This window comes from Colobus angolensis, unplaced genomic scaffold (assembly GCF_000951035.1).
Source record: "Colobus angolensis palliatus isolate OR3802 unplaced genomic scaffold, Cang.pa_1.0 Scaffold67, whole genome shotgun sequence".
In the NCBI taxonomy this organism is placed as follows: Eukaryota; Metazoa; Chordata; class Mammalia; order Primates; family Cercopithecidae; genus Colobus; species Colobus angolensis.
The window spans coordinates 1,035,765-1,058,040 of NW_012120376.1; the positions used below are offsets into that span (position 1 = coordinate 1,035,765).

Here is a 22,276-nt window from a genome sequence, read left to right on the forward strand (position 1 = left end):
TGATTCCAAAGCAATCTACTAATATTGGGATATTGGCTCTAGTTCTGCAATGCTACATGAGTGAATAACATAGCAAAGTTTGAGGTAAACTTTTTCAATTAAAAACTACAAATATAGGCCTGTTTCTTCATCAAGCAGATTTTAAAAATGATATATTTTAAGTCACTTGATGTTCTTATTTTTGTTATATTTTTTCTAATAAAGGTAAATCTCATTAAATTTGAGAGATCAATTCTGAAGATCACATAGTTTGGGAAAGCAAATACAGCTACAGCTCTGTTTTACTTTATATCTCCATTTTTCTTCAACTTTAAAAAAAGAACAAACTTAGGTAAGCAAAATAGAAATGGATATAATTTTCCTCTTTTTTTTTTTTTTTAAGACTTTTAACTGTTTTTTTCCCCCCTGTCAGTGAAAAGAGAACTAGCATACTCTGCTTAAAATATTAAAATGTTAAATAAAAGTAGTTTTAAAAGCAAGGTTTTTGACCTGGACAAGGATGTTGTCCTAACAAATATATATCATTAATCTGGTCCCTATGCTTAAGACATGAATAAAATTAAACTTCATTTAAAGTCCCCACTGTTGTCCCTTCCTTCAAATTCTATGGCATTTCTTCTTCACATACTATTTGAATTCAACGAAGAATTATCAAAATTCTACGAAGTACAAATACTGATACTGATGGGAAACATTTTGTTGGCTAGCAAAGAAATGTCAATCCTTTTTTGCCCTCATCTACATAGCACCAAGGAAGGAGAATTCTAAGTCTGTCAAAAAGACTACCCTATTACTTGCAGTGAGTAAATTCTGTAACTAGAGATGTCAATGTTAAAAAAGCCATGATTATATGACGACCATTAATTTTCATATTGAAAGCCAAAAAAATATATGGATAGAGGATTCACTTATAACACAGATAAAAGTGGAAGTCTCTGTGATAATTATTTCACCAGCAAAAGGCTAGAAGATTAGGATAAGTTGTTTTTAAATAAGGTTTTGAAACTATTAATACTAGATTACGTCAGCAGTTGTCTGATTTCATTATTTTATTTTAGTAACATGCTATTCATGAATTTAAAAAATTTTCATGTATTCATTTTATGGGAAGTATGCTAAAACCAGAAGGTTCTAATAACATTAAGAAATGTTGGTGTAAGTTACATTTATTTTAAACAATGGAAGCTTAAATGGAAGAATTGAATGGAATTCAATTTTAATGTTAAGTTACATTATTTCCTACCCCATTAATAATTCAAAACTGGCTCACAATGAAATTTAAAAGAATTAACTTTTTAGGCAAGCAAGACAGTCAAAGGATTTATGAAAAAATGGTTCTTTATAATATTCAGTAAAGAAACAATTTTGAATAAATAACTTAAGCACTGTATGATTTTACTAATCTAAGTCTTAGTTCTTCTGCAAAGGCATACAGGAAGGGACAACGGAATTTTTTTTTAAGTTTATTGATTTGTTACATTCTTTAAGAGAAACAATCAAGCCATTTTCGTAATAAAAAAAACTTTAAATAATTATTCAACAAATATTTATTAAGAGACCATTACTTTAAGAGTCTCTGTAAGTATACCAATAATGTTCTAAAAGAATTTTTTTCCTATCATTCACTGTGAAATATTTCAAGGAACTATTTCCATGGTGGTGCCATGGATCTGCCCAGCTGTGACTAACATGCCAGCTCAATTCAAGTGCTATCCAATCAACTGCATTTGCAGGACCGTATATGGTCCAAGAGTTATTATACATATATAGGTAGTTCTCTGACCCTTCAGTTGCAAGAAATAAATATATATTATGCGCTATAATTCTTATTAAAATTACTGTGCTCTTTGGGAGTTCCAAATATTTCTGGTAAATAATCTTTTCTAATGCAGTGATTTGCAAACCATGTGTGTGAAAGGAATAATTTTTAAATACTGAACACATTATTTTTATTAAAATATATCTTGATGTACATTTTACTCATTCTTGCAACAGCTCTGAAAAGTAAATTTAGTAAGCGTTATCTCCTGTTTTAGAGCTGAAGAAACTAAGTCTTGGAATGGATATGTAACCTGCTTACTCACATACACAGAAGAAAAGTTGCAGAGCTAATATACAAACCAAAATATTTCAGCTCGAGCTATTTTTACCTCCTGGTGCTATTCCCAGTTTTCAAATGATTAGTTCCACAGCAAAATACACTTTCATCTAAATCTACATGGAAGATAATTTTCTATGTTTCTCAATGACCTAGAAGGCACTTCAGGTAGAAGCTTTATTGTAAGTGTAAAACTGCAATAATTACATGGAAAGGACTAATTTTGAACCGCTAGAAAAACTAAATTAAAAACACCATACAAAAAACAAGTCTTGCTTTTTATTATTAAACTTGATTTAAAATTACCCTATCAAATTGCTATAGAGATTTTTGATCACTTACAATTTCTGTGCTTATTTTATTGTTGACCAGAATTATCTTGTCCATAGACACATTGTAAGAAACACTGTTCTAATGTGCTTACGATTATCTGGCACTATACTAACACTGGGGATATAAAAGAGAACCAAAGATAACCTCTGCTTTCACAATTCTCATCACATAATACGTATTTGTCCATGAGAAATGGATAGAAGAAAGAGGGAAAGTGTGAAAAAGGCAAGTAGGGAGGCAGTAACAGTATATACAAAGAGTTTTGAAACAATCAATTCTAAGAATTGAAAGTAGCTTTGGCTAAAGAGGTAGACAGAATCCAGTTTGAATTTTATCCTTTAGGTGACGGGGCACAGGTTTTAAACACATAATAATCACATTTGCTTTATAAAACAATAAATTTGGAAGCAGTGTATTCAACGCATTTGAAGAGGACAAATGATGGAACAAAGATGACACAGATATATTTTGAGAGTTCACAAAAAAGATGCTTAAGAACTGAAATAATGTAATAGTAGGAGAGGAAAGGGCAAAATATGTGCTATATAAGAAGTAGAATGAACAGGACTTGGGGTAAGTCTTAGGTTTTTGACTTGGGTTACTGGGTTGTACCTATAAGAAAGTGTAGGAAATAAAACAATCAAGATTAGTGGAAGTAGGCATCTTGAGTTTAAGTTACATGTAGTTTAACTTGGCAGGAATATCCATTTAACAGTTACACATTGGAAGGAAATTCAAAGACAGAGCATGAGACAAATTTTGGATGTTAGTATATAAATGGATGTCAAATTTTCAAAGGTAAAGGGGGTACAAGGAACCTAGCAAACACGAGGTCCAGAGTGACCTAATCAAAAGCAATTTCTATAGGGTGGTGTGATGATAACAGTATTTGATATTTTTATATGTTTACATGTGCTAAGCACTTCCCAAGCACTTTATCTTCATTTTACAGATGAAGAAACTACGAAGTTTCTTATCCAAGGTCATATAGCTTGTAAGTGGCAGAATTGGGATTTGAATACAGGCAGTCTAGTTCTAAAATCCATGCTTTGACCTACCATGCTAAGCAGTTGACAGGCTGTGGTGAGATAAGGACTAGTGAAGGGGAGATGGGAAAGTAGGGGGAAAGCACAGTTCATCCTTTTCAAGGTCATGGGTCTCCCTTTCTCTACTTCCCATCTGAAAAAAAGACTTGACTATGTATATATGCTGAAAGGAAGAAAGACAGTGAAGGTGAGGTTAAAAGTATAAAACAAGGCCAGGTGTAGTGGCTCATGCCTGTAATCCCAGCACTCTGGGAGGCCGGGGTGGGCGGATCACGAGGTCAAGAGCTCGAGACCATCCTGGCCACCATGGTGAAGCCCTGTCTCTACTAAAAATACAAAAATTAGCCGGTGTGGTGGTGCATGCCTGTGGTCCCAGCTACTCGGGAGGCTAAAGTAGGAGAATTGCTTGAACCCAGGAGGCAGAGGTTGCAGTGAGCCGAGATCGCGCTACTGCACTCCAGCCTGGCGATACAGCGAGACTCTGTCTTAAAAAAACAAACAAAAAAATAAGTATAAAACAAAGGAAACAAGGGAACAGGTCTCAGAGATGGGAACAGGTCTCAGAGATGGTAACAGAGGCTCCAGGTATCATCATGACGAGACATATTTTTGGTATGTTGTTATACAATGAGACTACTGTAAGTATAAAAGGAAGCTAAATGTACGTTTTATTCTACTATTAATATTAAGGATTTCCTTATTAAAAAAGTAACACTTTGGTCACAAATTTGTTTCATTTTAAAAACACTTATTAGAAGTCTTCTCCTGACAACGTACAGAAAATGGCATTTAGAAAAGCCCTAGAAATTATTCATAATGCCTCAATTATGTATCAAATGTAGTATATAACAGAAACAGCATTATGTGATATACACCAAATCTGGTATATAATTGAGGCGTTAAGAATAAGCATTATATATTGCTCAAGATATTTTAGGTACTCCTCTTTTTAGAGCTGGCACATGTGTGAAAAAGCATCAATAGTTGGCATATGAAAAAATAAAAAAAATCAGGTAGCAGAAAAAAAAAGGAAAAAAAAACCAGTTGGTATATAAAGGATTCCAATATTTTTTATTGAGTGTGTCAACAACATGTTTTTGCTGTGGTAAAACAGATGTCTGATATGGGAATTTCTGAGGTGAAAAAATGTAGAAACTAGCATGAGTTATGTTTTAATTTGCATCTCTGGCAATTGTCTATTTTATGACCAAATGAACATATAAGTCATAATGGACAGTAATGTGCTCTAATAAATGAAATAAAAACGTGACTCAAATTTCACCTTCCTGAAAGAACTCTGCTTCTATGACATTTTGCTGATCACGTTTTCTATTCTATAACATATTATATCTTATTTATATGTCTTCCTCATTCACTAAACAATGAACTTCTAGAGGACAAGTACTGTCTTTTAAAATTGTGTATACCAAGGTCTAGAACAATGCGTGGCACATAGTAGAAACTCAATGGATGCTTGTGGAGTCAGCCAAATAAATTAGCTACTAAAAACATGGAAAGGAACAACTGGTACCAGCCACTGCAAAAACATACCAAATTGTAAAGGCCATCAACACTATGAAGAAACTGCATCAACTAATGGGCAAAATAACCAGCCACCATCATAATGACAGAATCAAATTCACACATAACAAATATTCACCTTAAATGTAAATGGGCTAAATGCCTCAATTAAAAGACACAGGCAAATTGGATAAAAAGTCAAGACCCATCAATGTGCTGTATTCAGGAGACACATCTCATGTGCAAAGACACACACAGGCTCAAAATAAAGGGATGGAGGAATATTTACCAACCAAATGGAAAAAAAAAAAAAAAGCAGGAGTTGTGTAATATTTGATAAAATATATTTTTAAACCAACAAGGATCAAAAGAGACAAAGAAGGCCATTACATACTGGTAAGGGGATCAATGTATCAAGAAGAGCTAATTATCCTAAATATATATGCACTCAATACAGGAGCACCCAGATTCATTAAGCAAGTTCTTAGAGACCTACAAAGAGACTTAGACTCCCACACAGTAATAGTGGAATATTTTAAACACCCCACTGTCAATATCAGACAGATCAACGAGACAGAAAATTAATGAGGATATTCAGGACTTGAACTCAGCTCTGGATGAAGCAGACCTAATAGACATCTACAGAACTCTCCACCCCAAATCAACAAAACATACATTCTTCTCATCACGTCATTGCACTTATTCTAAAACTGACCAAATAATTCGAAGTAAAACACTCCTCAGCAAATGCAAAAGAAGGGAAATCATAACAAACAGTCTCTCAGACCACAGTGCAATCAAATTAGAACTCAGGATTAAGAAATTCACTCAAAACCGCACAACTACATGGAAACTGAACAACTTGCTCCTGAATGACTACTGGGTAAATAACGAAATGAAGGCAAAAATAAAGATGTTCTTTGAAACCGATGAGAACAACGACACAACATACCAGAATCTCTGGGACACATTTAAAGTAGTGTGCAGAGGGAAATTTATAGGACTAAATGCCCACAAGAGAAAGCAGGAAAGATCTAAAATTGATACCATAACATCAAAATTAAAAGAACTAGAGAAGCAACAGCAAACACATTCAAAAGTTAGCAGAAGACAAGAGATAACTAAGATCAGAGCAGAACTGAAGGAGATAGAGATACAAAAAACCCTTCAAAAAAATTAATGAATCCAGGAGCTAGTTTTTTGAAAAGATCAACAAAATAGACCGCTAGCCAGATTAATAAAGAAGAAAAGAGAGAAGAATCAAATAGACGCAATAAAAAATGATAAAGGGGATATCACCACTCATCAGAGAATACTATAAACACCTCTACGCAAATAAACTAGAAAATCTAGAAGAAATGGATAAATTCTTGGACACATACACCCTCCCAAGACTAAACCAGGAAAAAGTTGAATCCCTGAATAGGCCCATAAAAAAGTCTGAAATTACTTTGGGAGGCCGAGGTGGGCGGATTACGAGGTCAGGAGATCGAGACCATCCTGGCTAACATGGTGAAACCCCATCTCTACTAAAAAATGCAAAAAATTAGCTGGGTGTGGTGGCAGGCGCCTGTAGCTCCAGCTACTTGGGAGGCTGAGGCAGGAGAATGGCGTGAACCCAGGAGGTGGAGCTTGCAGTGAGCCGAGATCGTACCACTGCACTCCAGCCTGGGCGACAGAGTGAGACTCTGTCTCAAAAACAACAACAACTAAAAAAACTCTGAAATTGAGGCAGTAATTAATTAGCCTACTGATCAAAAAAAACCCAGGACCAGATGGATTCAAAGCCAAATTCTACCAGAGGCACAAAGAAGAGCTGGTACCATTCCTTCTGAAACTATTCCAAACAATACAAAAGAGGGACTCCTCCCTAACTCATTTTATGAGGCCAGCATCATCCTGATACCAAAACCGGGCAGAGACACAACAAAAGAAGAAAATTTCAGGCCGATATCCCTGACGAACATCAATGTGAAAATCCTCAAGAAAATACCGGCAAACCAAATCCAGCACCACATCAAAAAGCTTATCCACCATGATCAAATCGGCTTCATCCATGGGATGCAAGGCTGGTTCAACATATGCAAATCAATGAAAATAATCCATCACATAAACAGAACCAATGAAAAAACCCACATGATGCAGACAAGGCCTTAGACAAAATTCAACACCCCTTCATGGTAAAACCTCTCAATAAACTAGGTATTGATGGAATATATCTCAAAATAAGAGTTATTTATGACAATCCCACAGCCAATATCATACTGAATGGGCAAAAACTGGAAGCATTCCTTTGAAAACTGGCACAAGACAGGATGCCCTCTCTCACCATTCCTATTCAACATAGTATTGGAAGTTCTGGCCAGGGCAATCAGGCAAGAGAAAGAAATAAAGAGTATTCAAATAGGAAAAGAGGAAGTCAACTCGTCTCTGTTTACAGATGACATGATTGTATATTTAGAAAACCCCATCCTCTCAGCCCTAAATCTCCTTAAGCTGATAAGCAACTTCAGCAAAGTCTCAGGATACAAAATCAATGTGCAAAAATCACAAGCATTCCTATATACCAATAACAGACAAACAGCCAAATGATGAGTGAACTTCCATTCACAATTGCTACTAAGGTAATAAAATACCTAGGAATACAACTTACAAGGGATGTGAAGGACATCTTCAAGGAGAACTACAAACCACTGCTCAGGGAAATAAGAGAGTACACAAACAAATGGAAAAATATTCCACGTTCATGGATAGGAAGAATCAGTATTGTGAAAATGGCCATACTGCCCAAAGTGATTTATAGATTCCATGCTATCCCCATCAAGCTTCCACTGACTTTCTTCACAGAATTGGAAAAAACTACTTTAAACTTCATATGGAACCAGAAAAGAGTCCGCATAGCCAAGACAATCCTGAGCAAAAAGAACAAAGCTGGAGGCATCACGTTACCTGACTTGAAACTATACTACAAGACTACAGTAGCCAAAACAGCATGGTACTGGTACCAAAACAGATATATAGACCAATGGAACAGAACAGAGGCATCAGAAATAGCACCACACATTTACAACAATCTGATTTTTGACAAACCTGACACAAACAAGCAACAGGGAAAGGATTCCCTATTTAATAAATATTGTTGGGAAAACTGGCTAGCCATACACAGAAAACAGAAACTGGACCCCTTCCTAATACCTTATAAAAAAATTAACTCAAGACGGATTAAAGACTTAAAAGTAAGACCTAAAACCATAAAAATCCTAGAAGAAAACCTAGGCAATATCATTCAGGACACAGGCATGGGCAAAGACTTCATGTCTAAAACACCAAAAGCAATGGCAACAAAAGTCAAAACTGACAAATGGGATCTAATTAAACTAAAAAGCTTCTGCACAGGAAAAGAAACTATCATCAGTGTGAACAGGCAACCTACAGAATGGGAGAAAATTTTTGCAATCTATCCATCTGACAAAGGGCTAGTATCCAGAATCTACAAAGAACTTAAATTTACAAGAAAATAAACAACCCCATCAAAAAGTGGGTGAAGGATATGAACAGACACTTCTCAAAAGAAGACATTTATGCAGCCAACAAACATATGAAAAAAAGCTCTCCATTACTGGTCATCAGAGAAATGCAAATCAAAATCACAATGAGATACCATCTCATACCAGTTAGAATGGTGATCATTAAAACGTCAGGAAACAACATATGCAGGAGAGAATGTGGAGAAATAGGAATGCTTTTACACTACTGGTGGAGGTGTAAATTAGTTCAACCACTGTGGAAGACAGTGTGGCGATTCCTCAAGTATACAGAACTAGAAATACTATTTGACCCAGCAATCCCATTACTGGGTATATACCCAAAGGATTAAAAATCATTCTACTAAAAAGACACATGCACACATATGTTTACTGCGGCACTTTTCACAATAGCAAAGTCTTGGAACCAACCCAAATGTCCATCAATGACAGACTGCATAAAAAAAAAGTGGCACACATACACCATGGAATACTATGCAGCCATAAAAAGGATGAGTTCATGTCCTTTGCAGGGACATGGATGAAGCTGGAAACCATCATTCTCAGCAAACTATCACAAGAACAGAAAACAAAACACCGCGTGTTCTCACTCATGAGTGGGAGCTGAACAATGAGAAAACATGGACACAGGGAGGGGAACATCACACACTGGGGCTTGTTGTGGGGTGGGGGGATAGGGGAGTGATAGCATGAGGAGAAATACTTCATGAAGGTGACGGGTTGATGAGTACAGCAAACCACCTTGGCACATGTATACCTACGTAACAAAACTGCATGTTGTGCACAAGTACCCCAGAACTTAAAGTACAATAATATAATAAAAAAGAAAAATTTAAAAAAAAACTAATTCCATTCACTAAAAAAAATAAATAAAAACAAGAAAACAAGTTTGGTTGCTTTTTATTAATAACTCCTTTACCCATTTCTCTTTCCAACTCTAGATGAATCTAGGCATCTGTTTTATGCACCATGTAACTGAACATTGTTGGAAAAAATTTCAAGTGAATATATTTATACCATTCTAAATTGATGATCTCCAATATCAAATGAGACCTCAACACTGCTGAGCAATCTTCTTACCCCTTCATTCTTAGGTAATGATCTAGTCTTGTATTTTGGGGATAATGGAAGCCATCACAAAATCTAGACATTGCTTGCATCCGTAATCCCTTTCTTTCCTCCTATTACAAAAGAAGTCTCATTCCTCCATTCAAATGTATTGTAGGGCTTAGTTCTTGGACGTCTTTTTCATAGATGCCCTCATTTAGATACAACCATTTCCATGATTTTAAATACCATCTACAACAAGCAGACTTTTATTTCCAGCCTAGGCTTCTGATCTATATTCCATAGTAGAATATCCAACTGTCTATGATCTATCTGCTTTGATGTTTCACAGATATCATAAACTGAACATGCCTAAAATTAACTCATAATCTCCTCCCCATCCCAAATTTACTTCTTCTACTATGTTCTTCTTCCTACTACTCTGCAACTTCATTAAATGGTTACATCTATCATTATGATATATAAGCCAAAAACTAGAGAGACACTTGTGATTCCCTTCACCTTTCATGAATCTGAGTGCCTTCTACATGCCAGACACTATTCCAGGCAATGGGGCTACAAAAGTGACTAAAACAAAATCCTCCTGGGAGGGAGAGAGGGAGAGAGCAGGGGGTGGGGACATGGGGAGAGGGTATCTATGTTGGGAGTAGGGGAAGATACACAGATAAGCAAAAAACCCTAATAGAAATAAAGCATGCCAGATGGTTATGAGTACTGTGTGGAATGTGGGTCACCATTTTTTACAGGGTGACTGAGGAAGGACCTGATAGATAATAGAGACCTAATGGAAGTGAGAAAGCAAGAATATAAATATTTAGAGGAAGAATATTACAGGTATAGGAAACTGCAAGTTCAGAGACCCTAAGGCAGGCACGCTCTTGGCATGTGTGAGGGTGAGGATGGAACAAGGTAAGCATGGAGGTAAGTGATAGGAAATAAGCTAGCATGGGGCTAGATCCTACAGGGCTTTGTACTTTGTTTTAAGGACTCTGGCTTTCATTGAGTGAAATGGGAAGGCATTTGGTGTTATTGCCTAAGTAACAGAAAATGCCTTAGGTTTGAAACAAATTGCTGGCTGTTCTTTTAAGAACAGATTGAGGAGGGTGAGGATAGAAGCAAAGAAACCAGCTAGCAGGCAAATGGAATAAACCAGGTAAGAAGATGGTAGCCTGAAACCTGTAGTGCCTTTGTAACACATTAAAATCTAAAGTCTCCCTATATGATCTGGCTTTTGCCTGCTCCTTCAAACTCATTTTGTCTCACTCCCCTTCATACATTATTCCACAAACTACTCTTCTGGTTCCTCAAACTTGCCCTTCTTAGCGGCTTTGCACATGTTTTTGGCCCTTCTAACTTCACCTGCCAAACTCATACATATTCTTTGGTCAAAGCTCATGTTACTTTTGGTAAATATGACACCCAGCTTAAATCAGGTGCTCTCCAAGCTCCCGTTAGCACTCTACTTTCTCTTTCATCATACTTATCACAATTCATGATTGATTTAATATTTATCTCCCTCATTAGACTGTAAACTCCAGGGAAAATAACTGTTTTGTTCATCATGGCATAATTAGTGATTATGAGAGTGAAAGTCACCTAACAGACCTTCAATAAATATTTGCTGAATAAATGACTTCATAAGTCATTCATTACTTATGAATTACTTGAAAAAAATTACCTAGCTTGATAATCTACAATATTCTGAAAATAATGCTCTGAATAACTTCTGGCTTTCGAAAATCAACTTTGTCATTGAAGGATGAAAAATATCCACCAGTGATACTCAGAAGAATAAAAGCAATTCCAAAAGGAGTACTTCAATAGCTTTTAACATTCTGAACATCAAATGAATTAAGTGTGTATATAACCTCCTAGGGAAACTGTTTTAAATGATACAACATTAATGGTACTTAATGAGAGCATCTTGTATTATGGGGGACAATCATTTGAACTAAACATAAAAACATTTTTAACAATTGTACAACATGTGAATATACTTAATGTCACTATACACTTAAAATGGTTAAAATGGTAAATTCTGTTATATTTTACCACACAAAAAAAGCATTTCTTATAGGTTGATTGGTATAATTTCAAAAACATACATTATCTCAAAATGTACTGAATAACAACCCAGTTTTAACTCATAATAACTTGTCTTAGTGACTGGAAATCAAACTTTCCTTGCTTCAATTTCCTCATTGGTGAAATAGAGATACTTATGCCCTAACTCACAGACTTCTGTGAAGAGAAAATTAAGTGAAAAAAAAAAAAAAAAAAAAAACCTGCATTATGCAAAGGGTACTGCTATTAACAGAGGTTGCAGGTTCAATACGGGGCTGTTAATGTTTTAATATGTGTTTATATGAGAACTAGTAACTGATTTTGATGTTACTATTAATCGAACAATGGTTTAAGTAACCAACTCACTGACCCTCTTCCTGCCCAGATAGTTTATAAATCATTGTAAAGAAGTAAATGGCAATCTTTTAGAAAATACTTTGACATCAAAAAAATGAGCTGCTTGATTTTAACTAAGAAAAATAAACCTAAAATAAGTTTTTCTTTCCTTTTACTTTCTGGGAGGGAGGGAATAAATCCATAGTTCCCCTTACAGATTACAGATGGACATTTCTGATGTTTTGCTTTTAATTACAGATTCCTTGAAATAATTATAAAAATTGATACAAGATACTTCAGCCTAATTATATTAATAACTTCTGTTATAAGATGTAGTCACTACAATACTGTCTAATAAGTATATTATTAAATTGGTGTTGAACATTCCTAGCCAGGATAGTGTAAAACCATTCTGTATTTTAGAATTAGATGTAATAATTTACAACTCTTTTGAAAGAACCTCTCTGTTTCTCTAAGATCTCTATCATGTCATTTTCCTCTTACAGAATTAGGGACAGATAAAACACATAAAAACCTAGATTAATTCAGACAGAGGCACTAATCTTAGGGAACTTTGCTTATTAACTGAGAATAATGTGAACAGTGACAAATCAAATCTCATGTACCCATCTGAGATTAAGAAAGGCATGTTTTCATAACAAATCATTATTAGCCAAGTTACACAAGTGCAAGGCATTCTTTTAGAGATGCCATTTCTCCCCTAGCTGTGAACACTAAATTTTTATAGAACTATCCCATATATACTCTTTCTTAAAATAATCTGTCTGAGAACATAGGTTCTTCTTTTCCCACCTCTGTTCTCTTTCAAAAAGGAAGGGATATTCTAGTCCAAAGGGAAAAGTAAAAACATTGTTATCTATGTTGAGAAAAACGAATGGTTCTAATGCAGGCAAGGTTGTTTCTTTTTTTTTTTTTTTTGCTTTTATCAAAATGGATAGATGACCTGACTGAGTTATCATTTGATAGAGGATTGAACATATTTTTGATGACAATTTGCTATGTAATTTCTGGCACATAACATGAAAGGAACTCACATAATTGAGTTTAATATCCTGGATTAGGATGAAAATCTGACCCAGAAAGTAGTATTTTTTTAATTTTTCATCAGCCACATTCTCAGTTTATCAGAACAAATACAAGATCCTAAACTATTTTTTAAAAAGTATCTTGTGTCTCAGAAGTGAGGTTTTTCCTTTTACGATGAAAACTATATTCATTTAAATATAAGGTTGGTAATTTAAATAAAATTAGAAGGTTTTGCGTTAAACTGGACTTCTGAGAAACTGAGTTCCAATAAATGCAAAAACAAAGTCTCAAGAGCAGGCTAGTTGAAATAATGTAACACAGAAATAACAGCTTCAGAAATAACTTTTTCTCTGTTTTACAATGTAATGAAGATCTATCTAGTTTCTTAAAAGTGTTATTTCTGTGTAGTATTACTTATTCTCTTAAATCTTTAAAAAAGTTTAAACTTTTAACATTCTTCTAAATTTTTGAAATTCTGTTTTTTTTCTAATCAACAGATCATAGGGGGAAAAAAAGCTGACCTTAAAAATGCTTGAAATCCCAACTTATTTTATATTTTATGACAGGAATAATGAATGTCTTTGATTAGTGTCACTTTTTTCAAGGACTTCCTAGAATCTATTTAAGGAGCTCTATTATGTCCAAGTAAAGATTTTGAAAACAACCATCTTATGCCATGCTGCTTTCCAATGGAGAAGACCACATTACTCCCCTGTTTCAAATCCATCTGAAGAGGTGTTTCATTCAGGAAACTAACCATGAGCCTCCTAGGTAGGCCTTGACAATTAAAAAGACAAGGGTTGAAGTGCTCTTGAACCTACTGAACTAATGCTAATTAAAATTATCACCAATAATGCAAAATTTAAAAACTGGGCACTCTCTAGATGGAGTAACAGATTTAGGGCACTAGAAAACTATGTTATTATATTATTTGAACCAATGGGACATGGTGGTATATGCCTATAATCATAACTACTCAGGAGGCAGGGGCTAGGGGTAACCCAACTCAAGAATTCTGAATTTCCAAGTGCCCTACAAATAGAATATTCATAAACAATTATATGTTATCATATCCCTTCCTTATCAGCTTGCCTAGGAAGAGTCAATTTAGCATACTTCAGAAATCAAAGAGATGATAAATACCTACTGCAATAACACTATATGAAAAATAAAAGTACACTCAATTATTTCTTTCTAGTCCACTACGGTCCATGTGGAAAAAGACTCAAGAAAAAAGAACAGACACAATGGTTATGGAGGACAGAATCTTTCAGAGTCATTCTGCTTAACTTCTTGAATTTTAAAAAAAGATGAGATAATTTCTACATAATACCTATTCAGTATTTATGATGTGCCAGTCAGTATGCTACGAGTTAAAATCACCAACTCACGTAACCCTTACAAAACTACTAAGATAGGGTACTATTATTTTCTTGTCAGACAATGAGAAAAATGATTTGTGGAATTAACTTGCTTAGGGAAACACAGTTATTATAAGAAGCAGGAAAGCCATGTTTTTAATCCAAGTGGTGTAGCTCCACAAACTGTGATCTTAACCTGTATTATTAGTTTTTTACGTGTTTCTTTTTTTTTTTTCCAAGCCAGACTTTGGCTTTTTTTTTTTTTTGAGACGGAGTCTCGCTCTGTTGCCCAGGCTGGAGTGCAGTGGCCAGATCTCAGCTCACTTCAAGCTCCGTCTCCCGGGTTTACACCATTCTCCTGCCTCAGCCTCCCGAGTAGCTGGGACTACAGGCGCCCACCACCTCGCCCGGCTAGTTTTTTGTATTTTAGTAGAGACGGGGTTTCACTGTGTTAGCCAGGATGGTCTCGATCTCCTGACCTTGTGATCCACCCGTCCTGGCCTCCCAAAGTGCTGGGATTACAGGCTTGAGCCACCGCGCCCAGCCCAGACTTTGGCTTTCAAACTATTCCTCAGAGCCCTGGGATTCCATGAGAAAGCTTCTGGGGCCATTGTGAAAAGTAAAGGAAAGCAGATGGGGTTCTGGGAACTTCACCCAACCAAAGCAATTTTACAATATCTACTTAAATAATGGGGAAACAATTAAACTTTCCACAGTAACTTAAAAAAAAAGATTTTGATGCTAAAATACAAAACATTTGAAAATCACAATATCTAGGCTGTAATCTTCATAAGGTCAGGATATACAGTTGTCCTTGGCATCCACAGAGGATTGGTCACAGGAGCCCCCCTCTCCACCTTGGGGATACCAAAATCCATAGATGCTCAAGTTCTTGATATAAAATGGTGTTATATTTGTATATAATCTACATATATCCTCATATATACTTTAATCATCTCCAGATTTGTTATAATACTTAATAAAATGTAAATGCTATGTTAATTGTTATATTGCATTGTTTTAAAATTCACATTATTTTAAATTGTTATTTATTTATTTATTTTTTTTGAGATGGAGTTTCACTCTTGTCACCCAGGCTGGAGTGTAATGGTGTGATCCTGGCTCACTGCAACCTCCGCCTCCCGGGTTCAAGCGATTCTCCTGCCTTCGCCTCCCAAGTAGCTGGGATTACAGGTCCTAGACCCCCACCATCACGCCTGGCTAATTTTTGTGTTTTTTAGTAGAGACGAGCTTTCGTCATGTTGGCCAGGCTGGTCTCAAACTTCTGACCGCAGGTGATCCACCCGCCTCAGCCTCCCAAAGTGCTGGGATTACAGGCATGAGTCACCACGCCCAGACAAATTGTTGTATTGTTATTTTTTACTGTGCTATATGGCAGTACCATATTTACCAGAAGAGGTTAATACTCATTCATACCATTATATCAGACAATCTTGAGTACCAATATCACTAAATTAAATAACAACCGTAATAATGTTAAATCACACTCAGATTGGTGCTGCTTAGTTTTTAATCATTGGTGGTCAAAAGATTTCACTATCTCAAGGCTACTGATGGGCTAAGTATAACCCACTTTTACATTTAAAAAGTGTACTTTTTATACTCTTTTTTTTTTTTTTTACATATGTCAATACTATACCACCTGATGTGGTGAAATGATCACTCAAATTTGGAGGATACTGAATTAATTTAAGAGATCACATTAAAATTCAAATTGTCAGCAGAAATAATATTTGATAATATTTTCTAAAATTGATGAAAGTTGTCTTCAATTTCAAAGAAGTTACAAGGAAACTTGAAAAAAGCATAATTGAAGAAATAGTATCTGACAAAACCTATAGAATCTATTCTAGGCCGGGCTCGGGCGGATCACGAGGTCGGGAGATTGAGACCATCCTGGCTAACACGGTGAAACCCCGTCTCTACTAAAAAATACAAAAAACTAGCCGGGCGACGTGGCGGGCGCCTGTAGTCCCAGCTGCTCAGGAGGCTGAGGCAGAAGAATGGCGTAAACCCAGGAGGTGGGGCTTGCAGTGAGCTGAGATCTGGCCATTGCACTCCAGCCTGGGCGGCAGAGCAAGACTCTGTCTCAAAAAAAAAAAAAAAAAAAAAGAATCTATTCTATTAGTTATCTAATACCCTTTTTATTTTTGGATCTATGAAGTTACATGAATTTTTGTGAAATAGAGCAGTAAAGGCTACTGCCACCATTTTGTACTCCCTCTTACAGTCAATTTTCAGCTCGAGAGCTGACATCTTAATCAATTAAAAATCAAGGAAGTTTTAAGAAAATAAAACTAAAGGCCTAGCTTTTCTAATTTCAGATGTGAACTAAAAGCTAAAAGCCGCACAAATAAAAACTCATTTTTCTCTTCTCCAAATTGTTTCAAGAACTTTATTTTAGAGACAGTATAGTTTCTAACTAAATTAAGCAATAGTCATGAAATAATATCCACTGCTTAAAACACTCACTGCTAAAATCTTCATCAAAAAATTTTATGGCTATTACCATAAAATTATAAACCATCACACTCATGGCTATGTCTCAGATGAAATGGAACATGTGATGGTAAATTATATTAGGAGGGTCTGCAATAGAGCTATCAATTTATTCTAATAAAATAGTTTTGAATAGAAGCAAAAATGAATAAAATGAAGATTCTCACACCTTAAACATAACATGCAAGAAAGTTAAACGATGCCAAATCTAGCTCAACCTGGCTGGTTAAAGATTTAATTTTAATACCCATTTTTGAGAAATTGCAGTTAACCACATGTAGACAACACTAAACAGATGTATCAAAGGCACAAAAAACTAGGATGTAGTATTGCTTTAGAAGGAATTTAGTCTGAATGCTGGCCCAAGCCTCCCATGAATGATTAGCATCAACACAAACTCTTGTGCTCTCCTGACAGATTCAAATTTAGAATCCCTATGTTGTTAAAATATTTTATTAATATTTATGAAAAAACACCAAGATTGGTTTTCCATACTAGGAAAAAAAACTCTAGCTGATATCAAGCCTCTGGAACCAAAGTAATTTTGGCAGTTCAAGGATAAAGAGGTATATAAAAATGAATATAACTTGGTGATCTGGGAACCGGGTTTTCTGGTACTGGTATAACAACAATTTACATAAAACATGTTCCAGAGATGGTCCAACAGATTTTATACTTTGTCTGTCCCATTCCTATCTCTGAAAGCTAGGCACCCATGTACGTTACTTTGTTATTTAATAACTATTAGGACAATAATACATTTTGGTTTTCTTCTTCATCTAGAAAAATAAAGATAAAAATTTAAATTGCCTCTATGTCTAACTAGTGCTAGAATTCTTGAAAACCTATTTTGAATAAAGTAACACTACATTATGAGCAGGATTACTCACTCGAAGAAGATTTAAAAGAAGAGTTTATTAATCTATATATTAATCTATCTGCTTAGGCAGATAGGCCACTTCTCAAGTGGTTCAACTCTAAAGCAAAATACCAGAAATCGATTATGCCTTCCCCACTCAATTTCTAAAAGGATGCGAACTCCTGGCCTATAGTGTATGACAGATTCTAATTTCTAAGAATATAAAAAGGCAATGGTTAATTTAGGAAACAGTTGTATGAATGACGATGTATAAAAAGATTCACTTAGAATACTGAATGGTGAAGAGTCATCCCTTTCTCAGATAGTGAGAAAGATGTCTAATAATGTCCTTATCAATCTACACCCTGCATTTAATCTATATCTTTGGAGGCTGCATTCTGGGCATAGGAGAGTCAACAAAAAATATGAATAGAGAACAGAAAAGTTTAGATTTAAAACTAAAAATCCAGAATTCACAAAAGAGACTGACCAAAAAAAGGTTAAAATTCAAGTATCAAAAATGGTTTGTCATTATTCTGAGCTTTTATAAACACAGAAATTTTATCTGTAAAAGCGGAATAAAATAACCAGCCCTAAGTTTATACACAGTAACAGTAATATTAAAAAATATATATATCTCATTACTTCAGAATCAATCAAAGACATAAATATTTAAAAAGTTAAGTTGAAAGAGGATATAGACTAGAGCAGAAAGAAAAGAAAAAGGGGGTAGGGGGAAGGGGAAAGGCAGTTATCTCTTATATCCCCAAATTAAAAGGCCTTTAAGGGAAAGTGATTTGTTAAAATATGTATATAAAAAGATTTTCCTTTTTAAAATTTTAACTTCCCATTAAGACAAAAAAAAGAAAAAAAAAAAAGGGCAATAGACTTCTACTGAATAATGGAGGGAAAGCACAAGCTTTTTTGCTTTTTTTTCCCCCCTTCTTAGACAGCTTAAGTTTTCTGTTTGATATTATGTTTCTGCAAAGTGATATTTAATCTTGTACATTATGTTAATCAATCACGTCACCTAATTGAGAAACAGATGTTCTACTACCAGTAGTAGAATGAATGAGTCAAATATGTATGCTTACATCTTCCATGAAAAATGAACTTTCAAAACATATACCCATGTTCTGGCATGAAAAACCAACTCTATCTTCTTGTATTATAGATTTCCATGAAACATGAGTTTCACTTTGTTTACAAAGACCTACCTGAATAGCTGAATTCATGAAACACGTATTTCCCAAGTTACTTAGGCCACAGAGACCTGGCTGTTCATTGTTTCTTCCAGGTTCTGAATAATCATAGTTCTTATAAGCAGTATATGATGGGAGACAGTAATTTGAGTTTTTCACACTGGAAGAAAAAAATATTTTCATAATGCAGCCAATTATATTACAACATATTTATAATAAAGAGTACTTTAGGCCTCTTTATGAGATATATGGTTGATCACTAAATTTCTTTTATAAAGTACTCAACTGAGATACTTTTAAAGACTTGAACCTCAAACAAAATAACTCACCCTGAGTTAAGATACTCCTTATCCAATCAACAAAATAACTCAAATACCACACCAACCAATACAAACCACGATTATATCTTTCTACCTTTGATTAACTGGAGCAGCTTTACAGCTTGCTCCATTCCCCATTGCTCCATCAAATTTAAAACATTCAGATTTTAAAAACCAACTGCAGCAACAAATCATCTCCTTTATGATCCTTTTGCATTCTGTTATTGTAATAGAGTAAAAACGGTAGAAACAGTAAGAGTTATGCTTTAAAAAGTTACAGGTAAGAGCAGAGAGTTCCAAGGCCACTGTGACCTCACTGTTATGATGCACTGATGATTCCATTTATAGTTTCTATGCTAGACCAGCAAAAACTAGTATTCAAATGCAGAAAAAAGCCTGGGTGAACAGGAATGCAAAAATGATTCTAAGCAAGTATATCCCAGTGTTATTTGCCTTTTCTTTCTTCTGGTTTCTCAGATTAATGTAGTTTATTTAGATAAATAAAACCTCAAGATAATTTAAATGTTAATATTAAAAACTACAATATTCTAAAAGTTACAAAATCAGGATAAGTTTTAGAAAGAAGAAAATGTTAAATGATCCTTCTTCCTTCCGCATATAATAAAAACTAATATTGTGAAAAAGAATGGATTCTTTCTTATTTCTTAATAGGTTATTTTATAAAATATGTATGATGAATATTTTGGATATAATCCAAAAGCAAGCTTTCAATCTTTTTTTATTTATTAGAAAGAACCTGAATGAGATCTATGCTAAAAGCAAATGACGCTATAAATAAAACAGCTTTATAAATGAACATGTAAATCGGTATCTCTAGCAATTCACAACTGGCTATAATTTATTCCTGGTATTACTTTTATAGAGTAGATTTTTCTTATAATTTCAAGTACTTCACTTTATTATTCCATATATTACACTCTCACTTTGTCATTATAAGAGTTTATGTGAACTATACTACTACCTGTTCTAACAGTCTTTAGTAAAACACACACACACACACACACACACACACACACACACACGCACACTCCCCAGACAGGTAAAACACACCAAACCAAACCAACCTCAAATTACTCATACAATGTTAGCCTACTAATGTTTCTGTATTTTTTAAAAAAACACTCCCTTCTCCTGGAACCAAAAAAGGTCAACTCCTCAACTCTGAAAAAACAATCCACCCTGAGATAAAAACAGCAGGCGTCAAAGAAATAAAACATTGATCAATTCAAATTCAGAATTGCTAGACTTACAGATATTTACTTGTCTTAAACTGAAACAAAACACAAAAAATATAACTCATGCATCTTTTCTTGGCAAATCATTAGCCTATGATTCACTTTTTATTTTATATTCCTAGTAACTAATAAAGTACAAAGTGCCTATCAGCAATTTTAAGTATTTTCACTCATAACTGGATTATTTTGGGTACACACAACAACTTTGGGTACACACAACAAAAAGCTGAAGTACAAAAAAAAATCCTGTTTTTCTTTTATTAGTGTTAAGTAGTGCTAAAAATGAAGATCTTCTGTATATTATTTTAAAAAATGCAAGGCTTGCATTTTCTACACATTCTACATATTATAGAGAAGAAAAAACTTCTGACTGTAAAATTATAGTAAAATTTAAGCAGCTAGAACACACAGGAAAGTATGCCCAAATGCATGCTCACGCCTATACGCACACACGTGAAAAGACTAAAAGCACATTTACATGCTCATTCCATAAGTATATATTCAGATATCTTGTCTCTCCCCACGTGTAACACAAAGAGATGCTGAAAGTTCTATTCTTCTTTGCAGCAACATGATGGAATTTGATGGGACAGAAATTCCTATTTACTGAGAAATGAATAAAAAACTTATTTGCAAAGCAGTTTTTTGGTTTTGTTTTTTAAGAAAATCTAAATCCCTAAATAATATCTACAACTTCGCTCAAAGGTTGAGATAGTCTAGATGCTCAAAATGATAATGAAAATCAATGAATTTAAGATACTTCAATATTATCTTGATTGGTTACTTATAATCCACATGTTATGTGTGCTTTAAATGAAATATTAAGGTTTGTCATGGAAAATATCAAAACTAGCAGTTTATGTAATTCAAAAAATTTATGAAAATCTGGGCCCTAGTATCTTTCATGACTATGTCTAGTAATTACTTCCTAAAGATCTTAAGCTAGTCATCATCTTTTAAGGCTATGCTACTTTGCAAAAATAAATTTACAGTAATAGTAATGGGAATTTTAATACTATATTAGGTTAATTCTGTATTATATCCATCCTTCTTTAATAAAAACACACTAAAAATACACTTCTTTTGTAAAATTGAACCTTACCTTTCTATAAAAAATTTCAGATTGACTTTTAAGCTAGTACTGACACCTGACTTTATAAATATATAATTTAATCCTCATAACTATAATTATGCCCATTGTGCAGTTAATGAAATGATGCTTTTAGCTAACAAATTTATCAAGAGCCAGATGGTTAGCTCTGGTAGTTTCCAAAATTCACAGTTCCTGTTCATGGCTCAATCTCATACAGGCTAGTACTGACACCTGACTTTATAAATATATAATTTAATCCTCATAACTATAATTATGCCCATTGTGCAGTTAATGAAATGATGCGTTTAGCTAACAAATTTATCAAGAGCCAGATGGTTAGCTCTGGTAGTTTCCAAAATTCACAGTTCCTGTTCATGGCTCAATCTCATACAGGGAATCATTTTCATTTCAAATAAAAAAGATATAAATAAATTAACAGAAAAATAGAAATGTGCTCTGCATTTGGAATGTCAAATTAAGACAATAAACACATTAACAATATTTTTTTAAAGGCAGTGTTAGTAATATATCAAAGCAAAGAAAGCAGGGCAGAAAAATACAGGTTATAGAACTATTACCAGAAAGACAAGCTGACAGATACTTAAAA

The 22,276-nt window shown here is 34.4% G+C and overlaps 1 protein-coding gene across 2 annotated transcripts in view; it reads right to left on the reverse strand.

The window, feature by feature from the left end:
* Positions 1–22,276, reverse strand: part of USP15 (ubiquitin specific peptidase 15) — a 149,995-nt gene that overhangs the window by 33,448 nt on the left and 94,271 nt on the right. For both annotated transcript variants that reach the window (XM_011925966.1, XM_011925965.1), the window contains one exon: positions 19,016–19,160. In XM_011925966.1, coding sequence (XP_011781356.1) covers positions 19,016–19,160 — 145 coding nt within the window. The remainder of the gene's footprint in view (positions 1–19,015; positions 19,161–22,276) is intronic.